Source organism: Choristoneura fumiferana, chromosome 26 (genome assembly GCF_025370935.1).
Source record: "Choristoneura fumiferana chromosome 26, NRCan_CFum_1, whole genome shotgun sequence".
Taxonomy (NCBI): Eukaryota; Metazoa; Arthropoda; class Insecta; order Lepidoptera; family Tortricidae; genus Choristoneura; species Choristoneura fumiferana.
Window position 1 is genome coordinate 3,112,053 of NC_133497.1, and position 23,864 is coordinate 3,135,916.

At 38.4% G+C, this 23,864-nt stretch overlaps 2 protein-coding genes and 1 non-coding gene across 3 annotated transcripts; all 3 read left to right on the forward strand.

The window, feature by feature from the left end:
- Nucleotides 1-111: 111 nt before the first annotated feature.
- On the forward strand, nt 112-3,037 carry RpL32 (Ribosomal protein L32). Its single transcript, XM_074107718.1, has 3 exons — nt 112-302; nt 1,440-1,549; nt 2,832-3,037. The coding sequence occupies exons 1-3, from the start codon at nt 188-190 to the stop codon at nt 3,009-3,011; spliced, it is 405 nt and encodes a 134-aa protein (XP_073963819.1). The 5' UTR covers nt 112-187; the 3' UTR covers nt 3,012-3,037.
- On the forward strand, nt 963-1,089 carry LOC141443170 (small nucleolar RNA psi18S-841/snoR66). The gene has a single exon (XR_012453006.1). It is a non-coding gene; the product is annotated as a small nucleolar RNA psi18S-841/snoR66 (small nucleolar RNA).
- A 4,195-nt stretch (nt 3,038-7,232) lies between the features above and the next one.
- LOC141442932 (uncharacterized) lies at nt 7,233-21,299 on the forward strand. The gene is made up of 8 exons (XM_074108121.1): nt 7,233-7,244; nt 10,083-10,199; nt 10,587-10,722; nt 12,213-12,367; nt 13,253-13,384; nt 14,269-14,391; nt 14,964-15,062; nt 21,057-21,299. The coding sequence occupies exons 2-8, from the start codon at nt 10,101-10,103 to the stop codon at nt 21,180-21,182; spliced, it is 870 nt and encodes a 289-aa protein (XP_073964222.1). The 5' UTR covers nt 7,233-7,244; nt 10,083-10,100; the 3' UTR covers nt 21,183-21,299.
- Nucleotides 21,300-23,864: the final 2,565 nt, after the last annotated feature.

Here is a 23,864-nt window from a genome sequence, read left to right on the forward strand (position 1 = left end):
GGATAATTTGAAATTTCCAACCTTCCTTAATTTTATATTGCCTATTTTGCACTTTGCACCGAAAAAAAATGCAATTGAAAACACACTCCGAGTCTACAAATGTCTACTTTTGTCTATTCCTTCTTCCTTTTCGTGCGGCCGTGTCACCGCGTGGATCACTGCCGCGTTTCGCGTGAGAAATATCAAAATGGCAATCAGACCAGTGTACAGACCTACGATCGTCAAAAAGAGGACGAAAAGATTTATTCGTCACCAGTCAGACCGATATGACAAACTTAAGCGTAACTGGCGTAAACCGAGGGGTAAGTTAATCAAAATTTGAAGCGACCATACCATGCCTGCTTTTTGATCACTAGTTCGCATTTTAATTTATTTATTTTTTAACTTTTAGACCATAATATTTCCACACCACATTTTCTTCACCTGAGTAATGTGTTAAATAATATTTATTTACTTTACTTAGTTGCAACCTTGCACTCACGTTCAGTAATTGAGGTTATATTTATTTCAATTGGCTGGCACTGTTTGGGATTCCTAGCAAATAACGTTATCACTGGAAAGAAATGAACTCTTTCTTTTATTCTTATTTTATGGTTAGTGTTTTTTTTTTCTTTTTAACTTTATATTGCCTATTCCTTACATTACTAACTTTTACTAAATCTTTTCAAAATCCATATGGATTTCAGTTCCACCAGCACTCCTTTATTATTCTAATATCCTTTTACTTATTTAGATATACCACTTGAGTATCCCATCATCTATTTATTTCTAACTACTTGCATTGATACTTGGCCTTCATTTAGTAATACAATTTTTCTGAACAGCATTCATATTTTCACCTTCTCTTTCATTCTCCCATCTGGTCTAGGGGAATCTCCCCTGGCTCTCTATCTGTGAGTACCCTGGTTCAAATCACCATAGTTCATAGACATTTTTTCAATGTTTTCTATTATAATACGCCTTGCAAGGGCACTCTGTGTTATTCATTCTGTATGATAATTACAATTTGTTACCTTGCTATATTAGATCTACCAAACCCTATTCCGGATAACTCTATAGCTAATCTGGTCATAGTGGTAGATACATTTTTTTTTTAGTTGTGTGAAGATGTAATGGACAAGAGTGAGTTACTTACGCAGTTATAATATTTAATAAGCTTAGACTTCAGAGCTTAAAGTTGCTTTGTCTTTGTCTAATCCTTTTTTTGCAAATAAACTGATCAATAATGATTGAATAATAACATAAGTTTTGAATCTTGACGTTGTAGCTATGTATGGGAACTCGAAAATTTATCTGAAAACTCAATTTAAAAAAAGTCTATTGACATTGCACATTTGTTTTCATGAGTTCCATTCCGTTTTGTAGTTTAGTTCTCTCTAGCTCCCTGTTTAATTTTCTGTATTAAATTTTAAAAATGCATCATTTAAAAATGTTTCCAGGTATTGACAACAGGGTGCGCAGGCGTTTCAAGGGACAGTACTTGATGCCCAGCATTGGTTACGGCTCCAACAAGAAGACCCGTCACATGCTGCCCAATGGTTTCCGCAAGGTGAGGGCAGATACCTATTTTTGACACTTTCAAACTTGATTTTAGGCCTCTGCTATCTTGTGTGTAAAAAAAGAGGTCAGATTGACAGCTGCCGCCGTACGTACGTACGTATGTTTCGTTGTAAGTACGGCGACATTTGACAACTGACAGCTGTCTATACGCGTTTTTTTATTTTATCAATCAGAAAAAGGCACAAAACCTATTAATCTCCCGAAACTTGAGCTGAAATAAAGTTTCAATTTATTTTTACAAAAAAACGGCAAGTGCAGAAAAAAATATCTGTCTACAGAAGTGAGCTACATTATAAGTCTACTGTTGATAAAAAATATAATATGGACTATCCCAGAAAACTAGGTACCCAACTAGGTTTTTTTAGTACATAGCCTGTTACGCTTAGTTCTGATAACAATTCAATAATATGGTACCATCACTAAGGATGGTATCCAGGGTTTGATGATGGAGCAGTCAGGCAAGCAGTGGAACTCTTAGAAAGATTGATGCAGTGCCCCCAAGCTCAGGGGGCCCCTCAGACTTAAAAACTATAAATTGAATTAGTGAAAATTCTCCCACATTCGGAATAAAGTTCAGTTGGAGCCCTAGTTTATTTTTTGCCCCAGGGCCTTTGGTTACCTAGCTACGCCACTGGATTGATGTAACATTGTCATGTTGGGGCTTGTTACCTCGTGCAGAATTAACCTTAGCTTGTTTTTTTGGATAAACAAGTCTAAAGGTTCGCCTTGTTCATCAGACGGGCCTTTGCATCCAGAGACTAGGTTTCGGCACAAGAGTGTAACATGTATCTGAGGCCCCCCATGAGGCTGGCATAGTCACATTTAGTGTACTGAAGCCTCGTTAAAATATAAGAATAAAAAAAAAAAAAATCTCCTTTGTCGGACAAGACATGAGGCCCTATGCTAGCTGAGGTGGTTTGCACGGAGCGGGTGAAAGCCTGTTGAAAATAGTAAGAGCAGCGCTAACTGCGCGTGTCGCGTGCATAGGATTGTTCCTGCACCCGCGCCAGCTAGTGTAGACCTTTCCAAGGATACCCCACCCACACTAGTTAGACGAGAAAAAAAATCATCCCACTTGTTTATGCCACCAAAAAGATTTTTTTTTTTTTTTTTAATTTTTATTTGCTACATTTGTCCTTGCAAAATTATTGCTTTCTACAACTGATAGTGTCTGAGCAAAGCCGCGGGGGGGCGGACGGACAGATGACGAAACTACAACTATAAGGGAAACGTTAAAAACAAAGTCTGTATCATTATATCTACATTTCCAGGTCCTCGTCCACAACGTCAAAGAGCTGGAAATCCTGATGATGCAGAACAGATCCTACTGCGCAGAGATAGCCCACGCCGTGTCCTCCAAGAAACGCAAGGCTATCGTTGAGCGCGCGCAACAGCTCAGCGTGCGCGTGACCAACGCCGGCGCCCGCCTCAGGAGCCAGGAGAGCGAATAAACTAAATAAAACATACTTTAAGTATACATGGTGTCTTATTTACCGAGTTTTTGTGCGTTTTGCTATTTCCTTGATTTAAAAATAGTCACCGTCATTCGTACCTTAAAAAGGGTCAGAATACTAGCGCCATCTAGCGACTTTCGGCTGTCTGAAATCCTCATATTAGAACACTTCTGCTTTAGCACTGTCTAAGGATATCATCATCATCATCATCATCATCGGCTTATCTTAGTCCACTGCTGCTGTCCAAGGATATCAAGGACCATAAATATACTCAGCGGCACAAAATTTAGCCTACTATATTACATACAAAATAACATACATTTGTGGGCCAGATTTTTTGCAATATGATAATATCCTTGATTTATGACGCGTAACTAATCATTGCGTTTTGTGTCACTAGATGGCGTCAGTCTTCCTCAGAAGTCTCTTAGTTACATTTAAGGTTACTAGATGTCGCTAGTGCAAGTAACTTGACAGAGAGTGCGTTATAAACATAATAGATGGCGCCCTTGGCTGTATCCTGATGCAGTGATCGCCCACGCAGTGTCGTCCAAGAAGCGCAAGGCTATCGTCCAGCGCGCGCAGCAGCTCGAAACCAGGAGAGCGAATAAACTAAATAAAACATACTTTAAGTATACGTGGTGCCTTATTTACTGGGTTTGGGTGGTTTCCTCACTTTGTTTAGGCTGTTCCCTTGGATTTTTGTGAAAAATTGCAGTTTGATAGCTAGTTATATGAATAGAGTTCAACTCAAAATTCTAAGCATTCAGATCGCAATAGTTCAATTTTTTACTATTAGTTGGCGCTATAAACAGGTGGTTTCCAGACTTTCCAGGTTGTGATCCAAGCCTCTAGATACTAGCGACATTTCGACTGTCAGACACCCACCCTCGATGTAACTAATTCTTTCGCGCTGTCTCTCATTGTTGCGTTTTGTTTCACTAGATGGCGTTAATCTTCCTCAAGTCTCGTAGTTAGATTTATAGTAATTAATGTCGCTAGTGAATGCGTGAGTTGATTTAAGACACTGTAAACATAATAGATGGTGCTACTTGACTATCCTGATACAGACCCGGCGGTGCAGAGATCGCCCACGTATGCTTTAAGAAGCGCAAAGTTAACCTTTCCTCCTGTAGACCGACTGGTCTTCAGTATGTTCGTAAAAGTACTAAATTGATAGGCGTTTTGTTGAAAAGTTGCGAATATCCTAATATTAGATGGATATACTCTCAATAGTTATTTTTGCTATTACTAGATGGCGTTGTGGGTATAGTGTTTTAAAGGTACCATAGCAATGTCATGTAAAAACAAACCTTGCTGCAAGATACTAGTACGATAGTAGTCTCATCGTTGTACTTTCTATCAATAAATAAAATAGCGCAATCTATCTCATAATAATAATATAAGATCATTTTAGGTTTACTTACTAGATTATGTAGTGTTTGGTAGCGCTGTCTTTTGTCGAAAAGTTGAATGAAATAAGTAATAGCTACTTGATAACAGATGGCGCTGTTTTACGACTCCTAGACTATATTTTGCTTATATGTTGTACATACTGTTGTTTAAATATATATAAACGCTGGATATACGTAGGTACATAGTATACAGATACGGTTGGTTTAAAGCGTAAGTACTATATTTTGTTACATGCGTAACTATGAGTTCATGAATCCCGGCTCGCACTTCTGTTTTTCGAAATTCATGTGCGAAATTAATTACATTTTAAACGAGCTGTACGGTGAAGAAAAACATCGTGAGGAAGCCTGCACAAACTTGCGAAGCAATTACAATGGGCATATAATTCCATTGAATTCAAAGGTGTGTGTGAAGTTCCCGATGGGCCCGAGTGGGAACTACGGCCCAAGCCCTCTCTTTCTCAGAGGAGGCCTGTGACCAGCAGTGGGAAGTATGTAGGCTGAGCTGATGGTGATGAAACTATACACGTACAGAACTCTCGGTGTTAACACACTCAAACTTGCCCAGTTTTCTATTTTCAACATATTTACAGCTATCTTATCTCTGTAGAAACTTTGCAATTTAACGTTATTGGAAGACATCAATAAATCAAGTTTTTATTTATTTTTAACTCCATTGTGTAACGCGCGTGTTTCGGTCGCGTGACAAAACGTAATAAGTTAAGTTTTGCCGAACCGCTGTCATGGCGGGACGGCGGCATGCGAGAGGTACGAAGTTAGGTCAAGATAAACCAGCTCACGACTTTGCTTTAACTGCGGGTTCACCCTTGTAAATAATAGGGTAGATGATACCATAAAACAATAATTCTAAGGGGCTGTTTTACCATCCATTGATAAGTGTAGACGGAGACGGCATCACATTTAAATTTAACCGTCGGTTAACGCTAACCAATGGATGGTGAAACAGCCCCTAAGAGTTTTTAGTAAATAAGTTTTTGGTAAAAATTTCATTTTTAATAATAGCTTTTATTGCCGACTATACTTTTTCTTAACTGTACTTCCATTGTCACCCAAACTACATTTGCATACCAAATTTGAAGTCGATGCCATTAACCGTTGAAGAGTATTCCGTCCTGCGGAGACGATCCGGCTGAACTACCACGATGTCACTACCAAATTATTGTATTGTCACGCAATTTACATTAGCATGCCAAATTTCAAGACAATCCGACTACTAAAAGTGGGTCAAATTTAACTTGCAAGATACATTACAAGTTAAAAAAAGGTTTTAAAAAAACCGGCCAAGAGCGTGTCGTACACAGGATAGAGTTCTGTAGCCATTGCGAAAAAATCAAATAATATTTCGTATTGTGTACTGAATCTTCCAGGTTTAGGTACATTTTATACCTTAGGCTGCTGTTTATACCTGCTGAGCTGGCAACGTTCATTTTTGTTACTTTTCTCGATTATTCCATAAACATTTAATGAAAATTAAAAATGTTGTCTGATAGAGCACTTTTTAATATATTAATGTGTCTAGTCCAATAATTATTCGTTATAGACTTTTATTTTCTTTAAAAACCGGTCATAAACATTAATTAGTTTTTAAGGAATATTAAGGTGGGGGGGGACGCTCGATTTCAATGAAAATTTGCACTTTAAAGTGGAATATTTCGCAAACAGATCACTGAATCAAAAAAATTATATTAAGGACGGTAGTAAGATCAAACTTTGAAGGAAAACTGTAACGGCTAAGTTTGCTTGAGAATTATTAGCAGTTTATGAGTAAATAGCAGCCTAAGGTATAAAATATACCTAAACTTGGAAGATTCCGTTTAAAATACGAAATCGTTAGAAAAATATTACTTAATTTTAATAATAATATTAATGGCTACGGAACCCTATTTTGGGCGTGTCCGACACGCTCTTGGCCGGTTTTTTTTTCAACAACTATCGGCGAACTATACCATTCATGTTTTTAGGAGAGCCGATTTACAGTTGTTTTTTTAAGTGAATAAGTTTCTTGGTTCTTTCTTACATAGCGCGGTCCCAAATGGCAGATTATTGGCAAAACACTGGGTTATGATTTTATTTTTTACGATACACGCCCGTACCAAGTACGGGCTCGTTAGGAATGCACAGGCTGATCCAAAATGAGAAATAAACCTGATTATAATTTAAAAATACTATTGATGACTTAAAAATCGTATCTCAGAACTATACAACGAAATTCGAAAATCGAAGTTCGTATCGTTCCGTCCCACTGACACTTTAACTATACGAAAGTGAGTACGATACGGTACGATACGAAGTTCGATTTTCGAATTTTGGAGTAGGCCCTCTGATCTTGTTTTTGTGCTTGTCTTAACGCCGACACACAAAACTAAGAAACGCACTAAAGTATTAACTAACAGATGATATAATTTAATCTTGCTCGGGTGGAGCAATGATGTATTTCAACCGTCATTTTTCATGTGCTACGAAAATCGACTATACATAAGTAAGTGTGTGTCAACCAAAAATTCCAATCACCACTACGTGTAGTGTGGTCGCAGATTTGCCATTGGTTTTAGTTCAGAGACATTCACAACACAGGGAATACGGCAGAAGAAAACTGAGCATAAAATACAGAATTAAATAGTTCAACTCACGATTATAAGTAGTTTTTAAGGCAGTCGGCTTTTTATTGTAATTTGATATTCACTTTTATTATTTGTAATCTCGAAAATAAGAATAAACATCCTGTAGAACTATTTGCATGGAAGCTCGTTGACTCGAACCCGCCAGAGCGAGGCGACCTCTTGCGGGAACGGCGGTGAGCAGCAATTGCATAATTAGTTAAATATCGCACTCAAGAACATCTATTAACTATAATTATGAAAGGCTGGTTGGAACAAATTTACCTGAATCTTTACTTTGGGGGCGGCAGACGTGAACTTGCCTTCGAAATCCAAAAGCTTAATGGTTAGGTAGGTACTTGACCTGAAATGTATATTTCAGAACTAAATTATTGTTATTATTATTTTAAAATTTATGACGGTGGAAGCATTCTACACTTCCACTGAACGTAGATATAGTTTAGATATAGTTAGTGTTTAGTATTGTAACTAAGGGACCCCATACATCCCTGTATTTCCTGTATTATTATTTTTTGCATTTTTTTCTTAATTGTATAATAGTTTTAAGTATTTTATTTGTAATTATATTTTGATGAAAAAATGACTTTCTGCCAAGTTTCTTGCGGCGCATTCTTCTTGGCAATGATGGTCTTTCCGAAAGCGCTGGTAGTTTAAAAAAATGACGTGTAAAAGTGCCCATTGCGGCCTATTTACTGAATAAATGATTTGAATTTGAATTTTGAATTTGAATTTGAATACTTCCTAGCAGCAAAATTTAAATTCGTATTTCTTCCCATTTTTTTTACTGAAGCTTATTTTTACAGTAGCGTTTTTTACCAAGTTTGAATCGACAGAAAAAATGTCGTCGGTACACGGTGCTCCGCTGGCACGGGGCACTTAGGTACTTCTATGTACTATTGGCCCTTCGGGCCGATGCAGACTTAGCGTAATCTAATAAACCTAGGTACCTATAGTTGTGTCGATTGCTAGTCAACACTTACTACAGTCTTAAAATCTATTACCAGAAAAAGACACGGCACGGCACTCTAACTCAAAAACGGTAAATCCGATCATGTTGAAACCAATTTTCTTTGAAAGTATTTATTAAGCGTTACCTTTCCATATTTTTTGCATATTTTTTGGACAAACGGTTTACAAGATAGAAGGGGGGACACAACTTTTTCTACTTTGGGAGCGATTATTTCCGGAAATCTTCATAATCAAAAAAGTTTTTGAGAAACCTTATACTATCTTTTCAAAAGAGCTGTCGAACTATGTGCCACACGTTGATGCGAGTTTAATTTTTTTTTTTCTATTTCTGTTACGTATATGAAGTACCCCCCCTAAAAATATTTATTTTTGTAATTTAACTATAAAACTAAATAGCGGCTTTGACAAGACATCTGTACTCCAAATTTCATTGATATACATCTTGTAGTTTTCGAGTAAAATGCCTGTGACATACGGACGGACGGACAGACAGACAGACTTGACAAAACTATAAGGGTTCCGTTTTTGCCATTTTAGCTCCGGAACCCCAAAAACACGATTGTAAAAATAAAATTCAGTAAAACCATAGTGGGAAAAAAGCATTTTTAGAAAAAATGCGAATGGAAAATCTGCTAAGTACAGGAAATAACTGGTAAATGTCTAACCAACCCCATGGAATCGCACCTTTTTCATGTGACTTCTGATACCTTATCTCTACTTTGACTGCGCTTACACTAGAAAAAAAAAAATTATAACTGTTTATTTCATAACAATTTTACAATTAGTGAGTGTTTTAGAGATGTGGGAGGATGCGATTCAAGGAATGTTATTTGTCTGAACCAATAGAAACGCATTTACCTATCCTCGCTCAGCGCAGCTCTAGTGGAAAACAGCTCAGTGAAGCGAGGATTTTATATTAGAAAACAAGGGAAAATGTGTGCGAAGAATGAGTTGCGTGCGAGGGATGTGTTGCGAAACTTGCGAAGCACTTGTCACTGTGGCGACCAGTGACCCCCGCGTCACCGCACCCGCTCGCTTTGAAATAGACATGGGAAAAAGCGTTACATTTTGATACCAGTGACTGACAATCGCGTTCCAAAAGTCACAGTGAAAAGTCATTGTGACTTTGTCACGCTGTTGCTCGTATCACTGCATGATATTTGTGACTTGTCACGGTCCTGTATGAACGTTTTTCTTGTCACACTGCTATTTCAACGTGACTATGTCACGCCTGTTACTCATATCATATCACCATATGATATTGTCACGGTGCTTTATGACTGTTTTTGTCACACCGTTATCACACAAGTAATTGATCCAAAATAATTTACAGTCACAGCACTCCACAGCGTCGTGATTTGAGTAACAAAGACTGAGAGAACAGCTAGAATGTACGTGATTTTGTAACGTTGTTTTTTTTACACAGTGACACCTTTTGACGGCGTGTCGCGGTGACTTTGTCACCGTGGCGTTATTTATCCTCCATGTCTACTTTGAAGGAGCCCGCTACAAATCCTCGCACCGTTCGGCTAGCCGCACATCTCGGGTGGAAACAGTCTGAACTTTCACGTCCTAAGTAGCTGCAAATCCTCGCACCGTTCGGCTAACCGCACATCTCGGGTGGAAACAGTCTGAACTTTCACGTCCTAAGTAGCTGCAAATCCTCGCACCGTTCAACTACCTCCACAGCCACAGGTCTTATTAAATACTATTTAAATACTAATAAGACCTGTGGGTAGCTGACTGAACGGCAGGGATGTTACGGAGCTCTGGTTCCGTTTACGTTAAGTCGGAACTACCAAGGACCATGGATATATTATATATATATGGTTCTTGGTATTACATATGCTTTTCGGTTCCGATTCCGTTTCTGGCCCCGATAAACTAAATTGAAAACATTTGGTTCCGATAAAACCACATCCGTTACATCCCTCCCTAGTTAATTTAAGGCTACATTTAATTTCTGTGTAGCTTCGTGAAATAGACTGCTGTCAAGTTTCTTGCTAGCATATTGGAGTTTTATTTTACCCCTGGCCCTGCTGCAGGTGCCAAGATAAACCAGGATGGCAATGAAAACCCTGACCCACGGTCAACACCGTCTGACGCGGCTCCCGCACTCCGTTCGTTTTAGCGGCGATGATTCTAACAAGTACAAAGCGTTGGTAAGCTAACAAAAACATCCACTAGATGTCACCACAATATGTTTGCAACCTCAGCGCCATCTACCCAATCACCACGCTCAATCTATCAAGGGTGTAGCGATTGAGATGATTAAAGAGGGCTAATGACAGGTGAAATATCGCTAGATGGCGTTAGTATCGTGAGGTCTGTTTGACGTTACGCGTTTGCTTGCAATGAGGGCTGATAAGAGGGGTGTTATAAGTTTGACCGCTGTGTGTCTGTCTGTGGCACCGTAGCTCTTAAACGGGTGAACCAATGCTCTTAAATAATACAAATGTGGACCATATTGCGACGTAATATCAATCATATCGTCCATCTCTTTCTACCGCCGTCTCACGTTTGACAGTTTGACATAAATTTCTACCCAGGACTCATCGGACTCTAGCCCCCCGATTTTCGGACCTTCTTCGTACACCAACCCGAACCACGACTCGGGCGCGCCGAGTCCAGATTATCCCACCGGATACCAACCAGCCGCCCACCGGTTCAGGCATAATGAGCAACGTGAGTTACTATCAATAAATAACAGTATAAAGCCTGACCAGGAATATAATAAACCTGACGCAGAGGCAGCACTTCTACGTTTTATATTGCAACATTCTTTACACTTACTATACGATACCAGTGGCTATTGACAACGGTGTAGGTGATGTTTCTAATCCCTCGGAATTTTTCTATGAAACATACTTTTATACATTGTGAGTAATTTTCCTTCCAAAGCTATGGATAATCTTCGGCATTTTAACGCACAAAAACACAAAATAACATTTTAAAATACCACGCGCAAACAACGTTAAACTTTGAGAGGAATAGACGATGACATTTGACTTTAGTGTTACCAGTGCAAGAAATTAGTTTTATTGTATTTCCAAAATATGGCGAGGTTTTTTATAAGTCTGGTCTGCCTTTAATTTAATGTCATTTTGTGATGCTCTGATGATGAACTCTGGTTGAGATCTAAACGCGCAAGTGGTGATAGTGGGTTTGTGTGACTTGTGTGTGTTCTTACTGTGTGATGGTGGAAGAGCTGCATGATCCACATTGATTGTATAGACGTCGTTATCATAAGGTCACGCGTGAGCTCAATAATCCATAGGTACTAATATTATAAATGCGAAAGTATGTGTGTTTGTGTATTTCTTCTCAGCAGAGGTTTTTCCGAACCGGTGGTAGATTTTTTTTGACATTCATAAGGGCTTGTTATAGCCTAAATTGAATAAAGATATTTTGACTTTGACTTTGACTTTGCCGTCTTTCACGTCGAAACGGAGCGACGGATCGACGTGATTTTTGGCAAAGAGATGGTTTATGGGCCCACCCGGCCCCCCCTCTATATACGCCTATGTTTTTGAGAGTTTATAGTTACTCGGATACAACCTTGATTCATTTGTCGCGGATTTCCCATATACCGGCAAAGTGTGGTTCACGCGTTGTGGTTCAGGCGGAACAAAACAAATCTCTTCGAGAGTATACTACCCCTCCTGACGTATACCAACCCTGACGTGCATATACATTTTCGAAATATCAACTTAGGTAAAATGTAATAGAAATAAATTTCCTGTTTTTAAAAGTGTTCGCCAAAAAGGTAAAATTAACAAAAGACCATAAGAAGGAAAGTAAAACCACAGCATTACTTGCTAAAAGCGTATTCGGCATGGTATCCAAGATCTTAAATTTTCCGAAGAATAGGTATACTGATGACCGAGGATATTCACGATTTTAAAAAACATTTTTTTAACTGTTTTATCGGATAAGGTCTACTATTCAAAGGAGTACTTATATGCGTGATAGTTCGGCAGCTTTTTACTCTATTTAATTTACTGCATGGCTGAATGTGCCCTTGGGTGCAGCATAGTGATATTTGGTCCTAAATGTGGACACTTCATACGCTGAATGTTCCACTGGCGCGTTTTGGTCTGTATTGTGATAATAGCACCTTAGTAAATTATGGTATTCGCAATAATACATAAGTAATCTATTTAATGTGTTTCTAGGAATCAAACTCCTTACCCAAATCAACCAGATAGTGCAGCAGCGGGCAGATCTTGAAGCCAACAGGCTCACGCTCTCGAACCTTCTAGAAGAGCTGAGAAGGAAGCTCAAGAGGCGGACAGAAGAATGTCACCTCGAAAAGAAGGACAGGATGAAGGTCTTACGTTTTATTTTGTGAATGAACCTCTGTTTTATACAGCTTAGTCGCCTATTTTTGTTTTTGCTCTCATCTTCAGACTCTTAGAGTCAGGAGCTGGATATCATCGTAGCTATAATTTTGTTATTTCGACCTTCCAGCTGAAGCAAAATTCATCTTAGCTGGAATACGGTTCGAGATTATTCAATGTGTTCTTATAACAAGAGATTTAACTTTTACGTTGCAATTTTTAGGTACATTGATTTTTATGTAAGTGTTATCATGGAAACGTAAAAAATTGCAAAGGTGGCTCGATTTCTTTGCTCCCAAGTGTATATATATATAGGCTTGTATATAACGTAAGTAGACGTTCGTGGCAAAAAATACAGAATATTATACGCTCGCTGTGAAATACGACTAGTTAATACTCCTAGGCTAGGACTAAGGACTAGGCTTGCTCCAAATTTAACAAATTGACTGTTGTTATTTTACTAACATCATCAACCTACTCATTAACATAAACTCTTAGAGCATTTTCACATTATCCGATCCGATACCGGTATCGGACGACGATGGACGACACCCGATAGCCGACCCCTTGTGCTGTTTTCACATTATTTCCGATAAAATTGTTCCGATACGGCCGGCTCAATATGGCCGCCACGCATCGAGCTCTGCGCACACAGAGACAATTTCGATACACGCATACACACATACAAACATTTCGTCCGACAGCCCACGGGCGTCCGATGGTGTCGCCAACATATCGGTGTCGGCTCCGATATCCAATATCGGGCCGGACAGGTACATATTTCATACATTTTACTTGCCCCGATATCGTATCGTCGTCCGATACCGATATCGGATCGGGTAATGTAAAAACTCCTATATGCATTCCAATTTCAGGCCTTAAAACAAGCAAACGTCAGACTCGAGAAAGAAAAATTGAATCTATCGTCAGAGATAGAGCACGTGAAGCGCCACCTATTGAAGGAGGAGTCGCATCACGTGCAGCACGCAAGGACAGCTGTTGTTCAGGTAAGCCGGTAGACGGCGTTGATGAAAAATTAGAAGAATGAGGGTTTTCTGACAACGCTCGATGGCGCCATTGACGAGAGGTTCGTTTGCTATAACAGTCTTGTTCAAGAAGGGCACATTTAGTTATAAACGAATCCCAAAGGTGACACAAATGTCGAACAGACCACACGATAAACGCCATCTAGCGATAACCTATCAGAAAGCTGTCATTTTAATCTTGCCAAACCACCTTAATGACACATATGACATACGCTATGAGTCAGCCCGTACATTTACTGCAAAATCCTGAATTTTCATCATCATCATCATCATCATCATATCAGCCGTAGGACATCCACTATGTTGGACATAACCTCTCCCATAGACCTCCAGTTGCTTCAAGTGGCCTGCATCCACCGTTAACCTGGAGCTTTAACCAGAAAATCCATACATCTCTTTGGTGGACACATTCAACGCTACGCTTGCCTATCCGCGGTCTCCATTAGAGTAGTTTTCGGCCCCCAACGGCCATCTGTTCTCCATGCAATATGGCCAGCCTTTGCCACTTCAACAAGCTAAGTAATCCACTTCCACGGGCTAAGTCCGTGATCCTCGTTCTTCTACGTATCTCCTCATTTCTGATTCGATCCCGGAGTAGGTATAGCATTCTCCATAGCTCGCTGAGCTACTCTGAGTCTATTTATAAGGCTTATAGGGTCTGGCTACACCCTGAATCATACTTACGCAAATTCCAATTTGCATAAGCAACCATGTGCGTTCAGACGGCAAAACGGTATAGGTAATTACCGTAAAAATGGCTTTTGGACACCACAGTTTCTGCTCCAATTTTTGGCATGCAAGTCGCTACGTGTAGCCGGGCATAAAGTGTAAAATTATGCTTCCAGGCAATCCAAGGCGTGACCAACACGAAGGTACCGCCGGCTGAGAATCTGTTCTCCCAGTGCTCCGTGTCAGAGCTTCCAAACGTCGTTTGTCGAAACGTGGCCAAGAATGCACCTTCCAGAAGCGTGAGTACCTTAAGGAGGCAGTGGTTAATTGTGTCACACACAAGGGAGCAAGATGATTTTTTTTATGGCGAGGCTATTTTGAATCCTGAGTGGTGTGAGCGATTATATAGCAGTCCCACCTAAGCACAGCGAGGGTTTCTAAAGTAGAATCGTGAGCGCAGCGATGGGTTCAAACTATACCGGCCGAGGATAACAGTTTTTTGCTGCTGAGTGATACATTCTCCTTTTTATTTCCCTCTATATGAATACAGATTGTCCCAAAAAAAAATAATGAGATTTTTTTTCAGGGACCTTCAGGCTAAAGTTAACTTTCAGCTGTTCATTTTGTACTTTCTCTACTCGAAAATCTCATTAGTTTTTTTTATCCGTAAATTAAAAATTAGTTGTTTAATAAAATATTCGAACAGAGAAGATCGCGGCGGACGTACGTACATGGAGCGTTTTTATTTAGTTTATCTTATACCTGCCAGTTTCATACTAAGTATATCCGTTATTATTATTCCGTACTATTACCGGGAACAGCGCGGCATCAACAAATCCACTATATAATGGCTGTCAATACCCCCCACCAGGCGGACAGCAAGCTGGCGGCGGCGCGTCTGATGCGCGACATCGCTGAGCTGCGCCAGCGCGTCGCGCAGGTCGAAAACCGACTGGCCAATGAGATGAAGGCAAGTTTTTGTCCCATAATATTATAACACAATGTTTTAGACCTATATATACGTGACCATGGGCGCATGCAACTGTGCCGAAACATCGAGCTTCTCTTAAAATCAAGGTACGCGAACAAAACCGAATTTAAATCATAAAATTCATCCCATTTACATTATAATGCGAGTATCGTCTGTTTGAATATTGTTTAGTAACTCCATCACGTCCAAACCGCTGACCGATTTAGATGAAATTCGGTATACGCATACTTGGTCCCGGGGAGTACATAAGATAGTTTTATCCTGTAAAAATTATAAGATCAGTCGAACTTACCTAAGTGAAGGCTGATCATAATTATGGGAAGCACCTCGTCCGAAATGATCCAGTCCCTCCCTAACCCATATCTTAGTTTATTTCAGATTCAATAAAAATAAAGGCCCTGAATGGTTGTGATTAAGAGCTTTAAAGGAATGGCGGCGATCAAAGACGGAACAGGAAGCCGTACGAGGATGACAGAGAGGAGGCGTTTTTTCCTGTATTTACTTTAAAATATTGTGGTAACGTAGTAGCGTAAGAATATACGACTACAAGTTTTCTGGATCATTTCGGACGAGGTGCTTCCCATAATTATGATCAGCCTTCACTTAGGTAAGTTCGACTGATCTTATAATTATAGTTCAGCACCTCGTCCTCATGATCCAGAAAACTTGTAGATGTTTAAAGCAAACAGTTGTGATTAGTGAAATATTTAACATTTAATGTTAAAATTTTCAAAGAAACAATTTCTTCTCAAATATAAAACTAAAAATAAGCTACCTTAGCTTAATAAACAATAACAAGAGTATGTCTTGTGTTACTATTAACATAAACTTATAATCTTAAGTGTGAACTACATATAGCTCTCCAGAAAGAAGATGCATCCTGGACCAGTGGTCTGTTGTAATGTTTAGCAAACATATTTGACCCACTGGTCCAGCCTACCATCTTTCTAATAGTTTTGATGTTAACACTCTCTTTGACCGCAAATAAAGTCGCCGCGTGTCGCGTGCTGTGTGCAGAGAAGGTGTTAACATAATCAACACTTTCAATACAGCCAAACAGATTTATTTATTTAGATATTTAAATTTTCGTTAAAATAAAGCAACAATAACACAAGTCGGTTTTTTGTCTTGGCCAAGATATTATATGATCTAGAATACTTTTAATATTCTCATGTTAAAAAATATTATCTAACTTAATCAAGGATAATGTCTGCACTTTGTGTTCTAACAATTGCTAGAAAAGTGACACATTTTTTAGTTTTTAAGTTTAATGTTTCATTAGAGAACACATATAGTATTATTCAGATGTTTAAGTACAATTTTAGGGTTCCATGTTTCAGAGTATTTTGGAACATTGGGTTTAAGTTAAATATCCCTACAAAAAATCTCTATTTTTTTTTTTTTTTTTAAACTGTGAGTCTAAAATTAGTGAGATACAGATCTATACAGATCAGTTAAGAGAGGTATAAGTCAAGCCTTCTTTAAACTTTAAGGTATTACAAGGTAAGCTATTACATTTTAAATAGATGCATCTAATAGATTAAAGTTGTGTTTGTTACAAAACTTAATCCAATGGTTATACTATATAATAAATGTTGTCTCATCATGCCTTTAGTGGCTGATGCCAACATAATATCCATTGAAGACTTACTTGTGCCTCTCTTAGTGAGTGCTTGCAGGACAATATTGCAGCTTCAATATGAGCTGCTTGTGGAGGGGAGGGTGCACCCTGAAAGGTGATACTAACAATTCCCCTCTACCATAGACTGAAATTATTTGAAACAGGGTTGGGTGGGCCAATCTGGGACAATTACTATGCCTCTGTTCTGATATTTTCAAATAAATATAATATATTACCTATATTATATACTTTTTTTTTTTTTTTTTTATTTTGTAAAACAGCATTATAGAAAAAAGGTAGAGAAGGCATAGAAAAAATTGGTTCCATTTTATAGTATAGGTATCACAAGCCCAAGCACCAGGGTCAGGAAACCATGACACAAATTAACACAATTTATTATTTGCTCAACAAGCAAATAGGTGTATTTCTGGTTTTTCAAATATTTTAGTTATTGTTCTGAAGAAAGAGAAAGATAGCTCACACCCAGTCTAAGTTTTTAATTTGTGAGGCTTTGTCTGCAATATTGTTCTCCGATTGTACATCTGAAGCATAAACCAAAAACCCTTTCATCTCACAGAATTGCCAGATCTCTCGAGCAAACCGCATATAAGCGTGGATGTTGTGTGCCTCCAAATTTATTTATATATGCTATTGCAGTAGTATTACTTATTTGCAAAATAATTTCACAGTTGTACAGATCCAATGCAAGAAAATTCAATCCAAATAGGCTGCTAGTAATTCCTAGTGATTAAAATTACCATAATTGAATTCAGGACAACAGGTCCCCAGCCAGAGCCACTAGCATGATAGCATCAGAATATATTTCAAGTTTATAACAAAAACTTTATTTTTAGACAACTACGTTGAATATTATGCTTTCACCAAAAAATCATCATTTATTTGTTAATTAACATCTAGGGTTGCATTGAAATTCTTTCTACTATTAACTAAGGCCAGTGTTTTAAAAGATTCAAGAAATTTAGTATGGAGCCAGGCACATTTTAGGTACTGCTGGGTAAGATGATACCAAAATACCTATGAACTTAGCAAATTCACTAATTTTGCAACTATATTTCTTTATTAATTTAACAACATGGTCATAAATCGAAAAAATTGAAATTCTTTTTCTTTTAGAAAATTAAGTAAGTACTTGTCATATTTCTAAAATTTGGTACAAAACCTAGAAATGTATGTTATGGCAACAAACAACTCATGAAGGATGGTTGCTTAATTAATTGACATTTAGTTATTTTATTTTGACAACTTTCTGCATCATTTCCTATATACAGTATGTCATAAAATATATTGCTGTTAATAAGCCTTTGGACCAAAGGCAGTGGATAACCGGTTTCATAAGTTTTGTAAAGGCAACCATGGAGCTGTATTGAGTTGAGACCAAATGGGAGGCACTGGAATTTGTATAACTTTTCTTTGAAAAGAAAATATAACACGCACATTACATATATAACAATGAATTACATATAAGTCAAAGTCAAAATATCTTTATTCAATTTAGGCTATAACAAGCACTTATGAATGTCAAAACAAAAATCTACCACTGGTTCTTATACCGGTTATATAATTCAGATTCATATACCGGCAGTAAGAAGTAGACGTTTTCCAGTCTACTGTTGCTATAAAATAAAGCAATGTTTGTTCATAAATTTGACAGCTCTGTCCTATTATTATCCTCTAATTTAGGTGTTATGGGTTTGTTTAACTGTTTCAAGTATAGGAAACGCTTGTTAGGTGCCATTAGGCTTTATGATAAGAAAAAAGCTTGTCAAAAATTATTTATTACTATGTAAACATTCTTTGATAGCACCATTATCAAGTATTTAGTTAATTTTATTTGACAAATCAGCACCTTGAAACTGAGAAACTATTGTTTTTCAGAATGGAGGATTGAAACGGGTGGTCACCAAAGACTATGTATTTTATAACCAGAAATTCAGTCTAAAATAACTGAGTCTGTAGTGATTTGCTCCCATCTGTCTAGATAGTATTGGAGTCTACCTGACCTGCCTGGTTGACATTCATTGCCTGCGCTGTGGAGGATGCTTACTGCTAGCCGGACGCTGCTCTTGGGCTGATGTCTCTGGAAGTTGCTCTTGTCCTCGGGCAAGCTGCTGCTGCTGCTGGTGACCGGAGTGGAACTTTGTTACAATTATGTTTTGGTTTATCCTTTGGCCTTTACTGGGCATGGTGGGCTTCAAACTCTGTCAAGACATTTCTTAGCAGACTGGCTATATTATTATTATTATTTTTTTAATTGTAAAATTATTGCCAAACAGGAGACCTTCAATAAGACTGTTGTCCATATCAAATCTTTCACATAATTGTTAAGTCTAGACACAAGGATGTTTCATCAACTCTTGGATAGGTATTTCATAGTGCATGTAGCAAAGTAAGTGTGCTGAACAACTTAGATATTCTAAAATTTTAATAGTGTTTGGAATTTCCTTAATGACATTTGTCATTGCCAGTCCCACACTTAGTTGTCAGCTGTTTCTGTTCTTCAACTATATTGAAATATCGTTTTGAAGCATTGTCCAAGACTTTAGCTTTAGTTTCAACATTCTAGGCGGGGTAATGGACAATTAACCATATTTGCACTGAATGGTGTCCTTTGACAAACCAGTTTACAGGATGTTTTCCCCATCTAATGCAAGCTCATCAGAGAACAGATTTTCAATTTTCGGACCCAAAATTTTCATAACAGACTCGGAGAGAGGTTCACTTCCTCGGGGCACATCTTCCGTTTTCTCACCATAGCTGGCGCCCCCCCCCTTTCTGAATTTTTCTAAAGATACTTCTTCCACCATCATCCCAATCTCCCTTAGATCTTCTGGGTCTGTCGCTGTAAATGCAATGAGCATATTTGTCAGCCTTCCAGTATACACAATATATAACGTCCACACGGTAGACCTCTCGTGAATACTCGGGACTATTGTGTATACGTGCATGTGCATAACGTGCCACCGGTAAGCCTCTCGTGAATACTCTCGGCACAGCAAACATGCAATTGTCGTGATAATCACAACAAAATCGGCCACTGGCATGCCTCCCGTGCATGCTCTGGACTCGAAGAAATGCATAAGACATGCTGTGAGTTGCTGATAAACCTCTCGTGAATATTCTGAACTCGAAAAAATCTAACCTCTAATAAGATAGGTATTGACTTAGTGGTATTTCATCGGATGGTGTACAGTTTCTCGATGAATTCTTCAATTTAACCTGTTAGGTATCTGAAAATTTGATAAGGTTGATGGTTGTTTATAAAACTTACGTGCACACTGCACGTGTTTCATCATCATCAGAATCCGAGTTAGACTCCGAAGCATATTGCACCAATTTTCCTAATTTTCTAATTTTAAACAATAAATCTGCTTTTGTGTATATTTTCCTTTTGTTCATTTTGGCTAGTAATTATTCAAAATATATAAAACGAGCGACGAATATGGTAACGCTTTCGCACAAAAAAATACAATGGCGGCGATCAAAGACGGAACAGGAAGCCGTACGAGGATGACAGAGAGGAGGCGTTTTTTCCTGTATTTACTTTAAAATATTGTGGTAACGTAGTAGCGTAAGAATATACGACTACAAGTTTTCTGGATCATGAGGACGAGGTGCTGAACTATAATTTAATTCCGCGGGATAGTGATAACCGCATTCTACGTGGATGGAGTCGCGGGTAACCCTTAACGGCGGTAATACGTAATAAAAAAAGGAAATCTAAAAAGGTTACAAAGAAAAGTGCTACATACAAAGGCGGACTTATCTTGAACGGATGTCTGCCAGTCAATCTTTCAGTGGTAGAGAAGAGTAATTCATAAGAATCGACAAATAAAACAAACATTTGAATAAAAATTTGGGCAAGTTTACGTATCCGGCAATTTTTTTTTTTAGCAATGCCTTTGGCTCGACATAACTATGAACTAACTAACTTACACATATCAGTGAATTGCTTCGTAGATTTCTGCAGCTTTCCTTACGAAGTTTTCCTTCACCGTAAAGCTCGTGGTAAGTCTCAAGTGTAATTTACCACATCTCAGATGTGAGAAAAACTTAGAGGTGTGGTGTGGTCCACTCGCCGTCCGAGCGTGGCAACCTCGCGAATTAGGCGGTCCGGTGACGCTCTACGGAGTTGATGTAGTGAGCGCATACCCATACAAATCCATATGAAGAATACTTCCGCTCGAGGCGAGGCGGTGCTGGTCGGGTGCGGGTGACTGTAATAGCTGTAACCTTTAGCCCGGACGATCGTTCGCCGAGGTGCTAAATAAATATAAAAGTAGGAAGTAAAAAAAAAATGTATAGTTGTTTAATGTTCTCTTTTCAATTTTCAGCGCAAAAGGCAAGCGGAAATGGACATCGCGCGTCTGCGCAAAGAGCTGTCCTACAACAAGAGCTGCATCGCCTCTCTCCGTCTCGCTCCCCCGCCGCTTCGGAAGCAGTGCTCGAAATTCGCTTAACTTTTAATTTAACCTTAACCGTTCCACTGGTGACGTTAAATCGTGAATCAGCTTTTTTGTGTATATTATTCTGTCCCGTAGGTATCCCAGGACACATGAGTGGATACACTTTGTTAGAAAAATCACAGGTTTTCACAGAGGCGAAAGATCGCTAGATGGCGTTAGTTCGTGAGATCCTTTGACGTTTGCTCGTGATTGGTTATAGTACATTGTGTCTTAAGGGCGGTAAATAAGGAATTACGAACGAGAGTCTATTAGAAGCCCGAAGTCGAAGACTGAAGGCTTTAATGAGTCGATTTTCGTAATTCTAGTACCGCCCGTGCGACATACAATGTTTTTCATCACATTTGCAAGTAAAATTTTTATATTTGTAAAAGAAAAAATATAATTCTTCCAAATATTGGCGATACCTTAGGCTGCGCTCTTGGCAGCGCCGCCCTCCCTCTCCCCCTCCCTTAGCGCGCCGCGCAACGTGCGTGCTGCATGTGGTCCTGCAGGCTACCGCGCGCGCAGACCATCAGTACGGGCACGGACTCATTTACTGACCACGGGTTTCATGACAAGCACATTAAGGTCGAGGGTTTTATTTGGGGGGTTGCAACCAAGGTAGCCTGCATATTACGACACTGTTTACGAGCAATGTGATGAAAAATAACTAAATGAGCCAATCGCAAGCAAACGTCAAACGTACCTCACGATACTAACGCCATCTAGCGTTATTTCGCCTCTGTGAAAACCCTCATTGCCTCAAAACTGTTACCTTTTAGTAGATTTGTACCCCATAAAATCGTACTTTAAATAAGTAACTCGGGAGACATTACCATGCCAACAAGCTACACTAAAAAGTTGATTGACCCAAATGAGGGCTATCGCGAATGAATTCGCCGCTAGATGGGACTAAGAATTTTTTGAGAATATTTTGCATAACCTGAAATTAATTATGGCAATTATGCATTACGGGGCAATGAATGTCTGTGTTTGAGACAGTTTTTCTTTAGGAAACTTTTGTCCTCCCTTTTTTCCGAACAAAATGGGACTAAGCAACACTGTGGTTGCTGGATATTTTTATGGTACGGTTTTAAAGTGTTTTAAATATGATTTTAATCTAAACTGTTTTAACGCCCGTAATAAGAGGCTCTGAAAGCCACACTTAAAAACCTCACGCAACAGTGCGCCATCTAGTGAGACAAAAAACGAAAGCCCTCATTGCAAAATTAGAATTAAGTATGTTTTAGGTTAAGTATAACAAATGTAATGGTCAAAAGCTTGATTTGTTTTTCAAATCCGTTTTTTTTTTAATTTATTTAATAAACGCCTCATCTGGACGGAGTTGTTGCTGCCACTCACCAGCAGATGTCGTGTCGTGTCGAACGTATTCAAATTTTGAATGTTAACGAAGATCCTCAATAGATGTCGCTACTACACATGAAATGAACTTGAGCAGTTCCTGATAAATTAGTTAGATAGAATATAGCCAAACAATGTCCTCAAAACAACTTATTTTGTTGATAATATGGTTTTGGAGTTTTTTACTTGGATCTTATAACACGTATCGTATCGAATATGTGTTTACTCCTAGCGTAGGATCCGGAGCCAAAAAATTGTTCTTGTAAGCATTTTCTTATAACAAAGTTTTTCATTTTTATTGGAACATAAACTAGGTATGCTGTATGATTACCATTCCTTTGTCTACCCCTCGATGAAAAATACAAAATTTCGCATGAGATCTTAAAAGTACCCTATGTTCTAGGGTTTAGCATAATTTAGTCGTTTTATATTTTGTCGTTCTTTAATTATAAATAATATTATTATGTATGTTGCGAGGTGTTTATTGTATGGGCCATATTTCCCGAAATAAATGGTTTAATTATTATTATTATAAAAAATAACTAGATATAAATTGATTTTTTGACACGAATAAAAACACCAATAAACAAATAAACTTTCAAAACGCACGGTAGTTTTTGTGATTTATCTATACAAAGTTACTTACGTTACATCTACTGTATTCAACTACTTTTCTACTGTTTCCAAAACAAAACGAACGAAACCACAAAAAAGTATTGTATTTCGCGGCACACAATTTCACAAACTTAATGTGCATATTTTGATCGGCGCTACTAGTAATACATACACTGCAGCCAAACTACAATGGAGTGTAGTTCATATTTTTGCCACCGGCAAAACTAAGTTTGCAGCGTGGTGCCAACCTAATCAACCTAACGCTTTATTTTTTTTACTATGACAAACATAGTGCGTTTGCAAAGCGTGATTGTTTCTAAAAATCTTCATGCACACATCGCATTGGTGAAGTTCACCGGTGTGTATTTTTAAATGTTTCTCCAGGATACTTTGCGTTTTGAATACCCTGGCACAGACTAAGCAAGTGTTGTCCAAGGTGTCTCTGTGAACACTTTTCACGTGTTCTGCCAGACGCTGGGCGAACAAGAACTTCTGTGCACATTGGCTGCATTCATATTTACGCGGTTCGCAATGATATTTGATGACACTAGCACACTTTTTAGGAGGCTTCGCTGTCAAAGTCTTCGGGCGTGTCTTTTAAAAGTCTGGAAATTAAAAAAAAAGTTAGTTTAAAGACGGATGAAAACAAAAAGAGGTCCTTTTAGCTGAATAAAAGTGTAAGGTCGTATTTTTTGCTTTTCTTAGTCAAGTTGTTTGTAA

What these genes read in the sequence shown, in the direction of transcription:
- RpL32 (XM_074107718.1), top strand. Translation starts at nt 188, where the DNA reads ATGGCAATCAGACCAGTGTACAGACCTACGATCGTCAAAAAGAGGACG. An exon ending in TAACTGGCGTAAACCGAGGG is followed by an intron (nt 303 to 1,439) that starts GTAAGTTAATCA and finishes AAATGTTTCCAG; the next exon opens with GTATTGACAACAGGGTGCGC. An exon ending in TGCCCAATGGTTTCCGCAAG is followed by an intron (nt 1,550 to 2,831) that starts GTGAGGGCAGAT and finishes CTACATTTCCAG; the next exon opens with GTCCTCGTCCACAACGTCAA.
- LOC141442932 (XM_074108121.1), top strand. Translation starts at nt 10,101, where the DNA reads ATGGCAATGAAAACCCTGACCCACGGTCAACACCGTCTGACGCGGCTC. An exon ending in CTAACAAGTACAAAGCGTTG is followed by an intron (nt 10,200 to 10,586) that starts GTAAGCTAACAA and finishes ATTTCTACCCAG; the next exon opens with GACTCATCGGACTCTAGCCC. An exon ending in GACTGGCCAATGAGATGAAG is followed by an intron (nt 15,063 to 21,056) that starts GCAAGTTTTTGT and finishes TTCAATTTTCAG; the next exon opens with CGCAAAAGGCAAGCGGAAAT.